The 7,500-nt window shown below is 47.8% G+C and overlaps 1 protein-coding gene across 1 annotated transcript in view; it reads left to right on the forward strand.

Annotated features, from left to right (window-relative positions):
* Window positions 1-7,500, forward strand: part of sh3d21 (SH3 domain containing 21) — a 25,851-nt gene that overhangs the window by 12,540 nt on the left and 5,811 nt on the right. The window contains exons 11-12 of the mRNA XM_061260226.1: window positions 4,164-4,196; window positions 5,595-5,715. Of these exons, the coding sequence (XP_061116210.1) occupies window positions 4,164-4,196; window positions 5,595-5,715 (154 nt within the window). The remainder of the gene's footprint in view (window positions 1-4,163; window positions 4,197-5,594; window positions 5,716-7,500) is intronic.

Here is a 7,500-nt window from a genome sequence, read left to right on the forward strand (position 1 = left end):
CACGCAAGCATTGCAATCACTTCGTCAGAATCTTCTCACAGATTCAAACACAGATTCACAGCAAATGTGTGTTTGATTCACAGGAAGTCGCAGGCTGTTAAACTCCGCAGTGCGCTTCCACAGCCAGTCCACACTCGCTCACTGACGACACGTCTGTGGTTCAGCTCGGGTCAAACTGATTTTATTTCACATTCACTGGCTTTCCACCTCACTGGCATCACTGGTGTGGAAGGGTCTTTACTGCAGAACCACAATCAGGTTTTAATTGATCCGAGGGCAGTGAGTTTACAGAGGGATGGATGTAAACAGTATCCAAACACCTTAATTATCTCGTCTTCGCACACCTGCCGAGCTTGCGCAGGTAGGGCAACTGCAAAATGGCAGTTATGCAACGTGGACTCCACAGCCGGGCGTGATGCGCTTTTAAAGAAAGTTCACAGTCCTGCCGGTCCCTTCAGTCATTTTTCGATGAAAACATGTGCAGTAGCTGACGGAAGTGCACAGTAAAGATCTGACTGACGGTCGTGAAATTGGTGTGAATGGATCTTTTCTTGCTATGAGCTGGTCAACCAGCTATGCTGGTTTATCGGAGCCTTCTCTGAAGACCAGACGAGGTACAGCTCAGATACTCACACCCCTAAACCTGCCGCTTTTCTTCCTGCTGTGTGTGTGGTTTTTTTTCCCCCACTTCTTGGTTCCTTGTGCAGGACAGCATCAGCACAGACAGTGCATATGTGTGAGTGGAGGCTAAGCGTGCTAACGCCCCTGTTAGCGCTCTGAATGTGCAGGACAGCATCAGCACAGACAGTGCATATGTGTGAGTGGAGGCTAAGCGTGCTAACGCCCCCGTTAGCGCTCTGAATGCGCGGCGTAGCCCTGCTCTGCGCGGCTCCAGGGGGGTTTGGTAACGTGTGGAAGACGGAGCTTCACCGCAGGAAGCTCGCTGTGCACACAGCAGCAGGAAATCTGAGCTGAGCTGACGCAAGACTTTTGTTATCTGTGTGTGAGGCACGCTTTCACACTAACGCTCACACCCGGCAACCAAAGTTACGTGTTGCATGTCTCGTGTTTCGTGTTTGTCGGCCGCTGGGTTGAACTCAGAACTGCTGGGACAGCGGAATGGAGGAGGTCACATCTCGGTGTTCATTTTACGCTTGGCCGTACGAACGTTGTGCACGTGAAAGAAGTGTGTATTTGCATCGCACGACGTTACATAACATGCTGTACCGTGACATAACGTAACGTAATGGTGAGAACAGGCCATTCAGCCCAGCAATGCTCACCTTTTCCTGCAAGTAAGTGTACCAACTGCTTAGTTTGCCTAAAAACTAGACAGTATTTAGCGCCATATCAAGCCTGGTCTTGAAAACCCTCAGAGGTTCTGCCTCCACTACTTGACCTGGAAAGCTATTCCACACAGTGTCCGCACTCTCCACTGTGTGGAAAATACTTCTGATAATGTCTTTTGATGATTGTCCCCTAGTTCAGTACAGCACAGTTACTTTATTGAAATATTGTTTGAATGAAAGTGTGTCGTTTTGGGAGTACTCTAACCAAGCCACGAGGCCACAGATGTGACCCCGGTTCTGGACCGGACGAGAGGAGCTGGTCTCGAAATCAGAATCTAAACTCCAGACCTCGCCCCAGTTTAGACGCGGCGAAGCCGAACCCCTGTAGCTCTGCGTTACGGAGACCGAGACGTGTCACAGGAAGTCAGGAAACCACAGCGTGGTCACGTGACCAGGCCTCGCTGCGGGGGGAGGGGGGGGGGGGGGGGTCCGTGTCGCGTGTCTCTGGCGCTGGCACAGAGGGAGCGTGAGCGCCGTGGAGAAACAGATCGCAGGTCTCTCTGCTCATGGTGCCCGTCTGTGGAAGGGCACAGGTGTTACTGAGGTAGGCTGAGTCCCACATCTCCCTCTCCGTTCTTCTATCTCTCCTTCCCTCCATCCGTCTCTCTCCCTTTCACCGCCTCCTTACTACTTTGTCTCTCTTAAATCTCTCCCTCTTTCCTTCCACCTCTCCTTCTCTCTTCGTCTCCATTCTTTACTTTCCCCTCACCTTTTTCTCTTAAATCTCTCTCTCCCTCTCTTCCCTCCTCCCTGGCTCGTGCTCTGGTCCCAGGTGAATGCTGTGTGTAGTTGTCGCCTCTATCGCGCTCGGCCTGTCTGAACTCAGACGCACGCGATCCTTCCTTCAGCCACTCTATATGTACGCTGTAAAAAATGACCTTTAACATGCACGTAAAATCAATACAATGAAGGTATGTTAACACATTAATCAATAATAATATATGTTGTATCAATTTCATCTATATGATTATGTTATATTTATTCAAATGATAATAATACTTGTAATCTGTTACCTGGGTAGATATGGTGTGTCATTTTTCACGGTTTAGGTAAGTCCTTTGCTGGGTAGATAAGTATGCTCAACACGACCGAAACCTGGAGCCGCTTGTGGTGTGTGTGCACTGCTGAGCGGGCAGAAGATTTGCATCTGAGATCCCTCTGGGGATTATTTCAGAGCGGACCAGCTTGTCGTTAAACAACAGATCATCTCGTTGGAGTGACAATGTTTGTGTTTGTAGCAAAATACTTTGAAGTTGCAAAGTATTGAGATTTTGTTTAATCATGCTATGGTCACATATGGTTGAACTGTACAAATTTATTTTAGCCTGGTGTGTTTGTTTACTCTGATAGTGTTTAATCTATGAGTTGAGTGATACACATGGCAGTACCTCTAAAGTCCGTCTCATAAGCCGTGTGTTCTGAGGTTGAGCAGAAAGGCTTGTGTACAGCAGGAGAGGATACCTGGCCGGCAGGAAGTCACTGTTAAAGTCACAGTTTGTCAGTCGCTCTGGGAAATATGTTTAAGCTCCTTTAAGTGTGTCTGTGAGTGTGTGTGTGTGTGTGTGTGTGTGTCGTTCTGCAGCTGAGATGTGTGTATGCGTCATTCTGCAGTCAAGCTGTGTGTGTGTGTGTGTGTGTGTGTGTGTGTCGTTATGCAGCTGAGATGTCTGTATGTGTCATTCTGCAGTCAAGCTGTGTGTGTGTGTGTCTGTGTGTGTGTGTGTCGTTCCGCAGCTGAGATGTGTGTGTGTGTCATTCGGCAGTCAAGCTGTGTGTGTGTGTGTGCGTGTGAGTGATTCTGTAGTCGGGCTGTGTGTGTGTGTGTGACTGTGTGTGTGTGTGTGCGTGTGAGTGATTCTGCAGTCGGGCTGTGTGTGTGTGTGTGACTGTGTGTGTGTGTGTGCATGTGAGTGATTCTGCAGTCGGGCTGTGGGTAAGTGTGTGTGTCTGTAAGACGGCCCCACAGAGAGGGTCGGGGGGGGGGGTGACCCGGGGGAGCTGTTGGGATGCTGTACAGTGAAATAAAACTCAGCAGGGATTTCAGCTGATCTGGGTTCAGTTCTGATCTGCTGCTTCCTACTGGCAAGCTTGTGTTACCGTACAGACTGTGTGTGTGTGTGTGTGTTTGTGTGTAAGTGTGAGTGTGTAAGTGTGTGTGTGTGTGTGTGAGAGTGTGAGAGTGTGTGTTTATATATAAATGTGTGCTTTTTTTCATTTATAGTATGTACTTCTGTGTTGCTGCGCATGTATGTATGTATCTGCGAGTGTCAGTGGCCTGTGTTTTTATGTTTATTTGTGACTATATATGTGTATACACGTGTGTGTGCATGTGTGTGGCCGTGAGCATGATTGTGTGTGTGTGTGTGTATGTGTGTGTTTGAGAGAGTTTGTGTGTGTGTGTGTGTGTGGGAGAGTGTGTGTGTGACTGTGTGTGTGTGTGTGTGTGTGTGTGTGTATGTGTGTGTTTGAGAGAGTTTGTGTGTGTGTGTGTTTGAGAGAGTTTGTGTGTGTGTGTGTGTGTGTGGGAGAGTGTGTGTGTGACTGTGTGTGTGTGTGTGTGTGTGTGTGTGTGTGTTTGAGAGAGTTTGTGTGTGTGTGTGTGTGTGTGTGTGTGGGAGAGTGTGTGTGTGACTGTGTGTGTGTGTGTGTGTGTGTGTGTGTGTATGTGTGTGTTTGAGAGAGTTTGTGTGTGTGTGTGTTTGAGAGAGTTTGTGTGTGTGTGTGTGTGTGTGTGGGAGAGTGTGTGTGTGACTGTGTGTGTGTGTGTGTGTGTGTGTTAAATGAAAATAACTCTCAATCCCTTTGTTCTTTCAGCTAAAGTCGAGACCAGCCCGCCTGCGCTGAAGGGTGAGGAGAACACAACCAATCACTTTATTAAATGAGTAAACGCACGTGCTGATTGGCTCCTGTATCAGAGGGCAATGGCCATCATGCTGATTGGCTCCTGTAAGCGTGCATAACCATAACCCAAAAACAGCTCCAGGGGCATTAACCTCTCTCTATCTCTCCCTCTCTCTCTATCTCTCCCTCTCTTATCTCTCTCTCTTTCTCGCTCTCTCCCCTCTCTCTCTCTCTCTCTCTCTCTCTCTCTCTCTCTCGCTCTCTCCTCTCTCTCACCCCCTCTCTCACCCCCTCTTCTCTTTGGCATTTCTGCAAGAGCATCCTTGTAAAAGATAAATGTCGGCCGCTACAGTATTTATCAAACACCTCAGATAAAATAATGTGCTGTTAAAATAATTCAGAGCAGAAAGTTAGCATGGAGTCCTGAAACTACTCAAGCTTCCACGCACAGTGACATGTTCTACATATGGCTACTATTGGACACTATTTTAGTGTTTCATTATGCCACAGTCAGTGTTGAGAAACTGGGAAGATAACATACCAATAAAAAAAAAAGGCTTTGAGCGTTTGAATGTGGAATGCCTGGGAAAATATTCAACGAGTGGAAAAAAACACAAAAGAGCCGATGGCTGGCGTCTGTGCGACCTGGTTTCATTTCTCTGGGGCTCATGAGAGCGCGCAGGGAACTCAGACTCCTCTCTGCGGCCGTTGGAGACGCCGTGTTCCTGCCGCAGAGCCAGCTGGCTCGCGTACGAGGCGGAGTTACGCAGGCTCCCCGAAGGCGAGGCTGAGGTTGAGCGAGCGCCTCTCTAATGCGCACCAGACGCAGGTGCAGACAGACCGGCCCGGGGGTGCAGCGGGGTTTCCACACGTTCACCGAATTAAAGCAGCACTCTGTCTGAAGCTGCTGTCAGGCACCGCACTCCTCAAACCTTTCACGTCGTACTCGGTGTGCTCACGGGAACAGAGTCGAGAGAAAGTGTGTGTCCGGGCCAGCCAGCCAGACGAAGAAACGGAAACTTTGTACTTTGTACGTGACGTTCTTAAACGTTCGAGATACATGGGATTGAATGATATTTATGTTTTTGGCATTAAAGCAATGTTGAAATTACGCACATGTAGCCAGTAATTATCACTTTGTTAGCAATGTGTTTGTTCAAGCGGTTGCATCGTGACTCAGCGTTTTTTTGGAATGTTTTTATTATTATTATTTTTTTAACTAAGTGTAAACTCCGCTAAGTTCTAAGTCAGTGTTCTAGAACCCTGCGCTGCTTTCAGTCGCCAGTAGTGATTGTTACATCAGCAGTTAAGAACACTGATCTCATAAGAGTGTTTGTGACCTCACACATGAGTGCGTTGCGGTCAGTGCCGCGGGGCTAAAGGGGTTCTGTTTTCATCTTGCAGAAGAGAAGATGGACTCCAAGGACCTGAGAAGTGACCCCCCCGGTAAACTGATGCTGCCAGGCATGCGGAAAGCCCCCCCACCCCCGGTGAAGGACAAGCCTCCCAAATTTGTGCCTAACAAGTGGGTGTTTCATAATATGTGGACTTCTACGGGGTGGGGGCGGGGATGGTAGTCAGTGGCTGAGGAACTTGGCTGGGACCCGGAAGGTTGGTGGTTCAAGCTCCTGATAAGATCAGTGCTGCTGTTGGGCCCTTGAGCAGGGCCCTTAAACCCCACATTGCTCCAGAGGGGGATTGTCTCCTGCTTAGTCTAATCAACCGTGAGTCGCCTTGGTGATATGCATCAGCTAAATAACTCTAGTGTCAGATGATGTAATGTAAGTCTCAAAGACGCTTTACCAGAAAGAAAAAAACAAAAAGAAAACAAAAAGGATCATGTGAGGTTCAGAAAAATCCCCAGCGGAAAGAAAAACACTGAAGCGTTCAGTTTAGGGGAAAGCCCTGTCCTCTCCCCTCCAGTGACTGCAGCTCGACAGAGAGACATCAGAAGAAGAACCAACCCTGGCCCTGGAGACTCATGGGATTTGTAGTTTTCACTGTTCCACATTAAAGCAGTTGATTGTACAGTGAACTCACCTGGTTTCCTGGGTCTAAATTTAGTTCACTATTTTTAAGGGGTGACAACACACGCAAGCTCCAGGGTTGGGGACCCCTGGCTTATGCAGGGTCTTAAAGGAAGCCCACAGCTCCCTGGCTTATGCAGGGTCTTAAAGGAAGCCCACAGCTCCCTGGCTTATGCAGGGTCTTAAAGGAAGCCCACAGCTCCCTGGCTTATGCAGGGTCTTAAAGGAAGCGGACCGCCCGTGCAGTTGTGGTTTTTGGGCTGTTTGGTTTGTCACATTATAATAAGCAGTCAAATTAGCTACTAGAAGCAACACTGTTTTAGCACCTGCTGAATACTTAATGCAAATGGAAAACAAAGGGGTAAAAGCAGAGGATGTCAGATTTGCATGGATGGTCCTGTGAATACAGTATGTGTGCGACCGCACTGTTCATGTGGTAACGGATGAACACTGTTCAAATACGCACAATACGCAAATATATTTATGTACTGACTTAGTCATGATGGCGGTGCTACTGGTTCTGCATAAGCTGAAAAAACTGCACATCCTTATGTTTCCATGTCTGATGTCTTTATTGTGTGATTGATCTGAGACACAAGTGAAATGTGAAACCCATTATTACTGTACAAAAGGGCTCTGTGAATGTACGTCACACGCCGTATTTGAACGCTGGGGCAGGGATTTGCACCCCTTCATGACCAGATTGAACACAATAATGCCATGACCTTGTGGCACCAGTGCAGAACCCTGACACACTGTGACATCATCACAGAAGTTTTAATGTGTCATGCCCCCAGTGGAGAGCCACAATTAATTGTGACATCACAGTGGAACCACAATGCACCGAAGAGTGACGTCACTGCGGAAGCTCAATGCGTTATCACACTGTCTGGTGGTAATGCGCTTTAGACCTTTGAAGAGTACGTCTTTTTGAATGTTTCTCCTTCAAAATACTAAGTCGGTGTTGTAGAACTCAGTGTCTCCATTAGAGAGCTCAGTGGAGAACGTTCTGAGAGCATGCTCACACTCACACTTCAAAGGTTGAGCTGATATGGGTTAAGTAGAAAAGGGAAGTCGTGGAGGATAATATCAGTAAAGAATGATACAGGCTGTTCTCTCCAAAATAGCCGTATTAATCTGAAGCAACACTGCTGCTTTCCCCGGGCCAATGAATATAAATCTTCTGTTGGAGGGAAGTGTTTGACTTTCTTTTTAAACTGATCGTATCGGCTTGATAACCCAGATATCCTTCACAAGCACCATCTCAGTTCCACCCCAAGCCC

Source organism: Conger conger, chromosome 1, assembly GCF_963514075.1.
Source record: "Conger conger chromosome 1, fConCon1.1, whole genome shotgun sequence".
In the NCBI taxonomy this organism is placed as follows: Eukaryota; Metazoa; Chordata; class Actinopteri; order Anguilliformes; family Congridae; genus Conger; species Conger conger.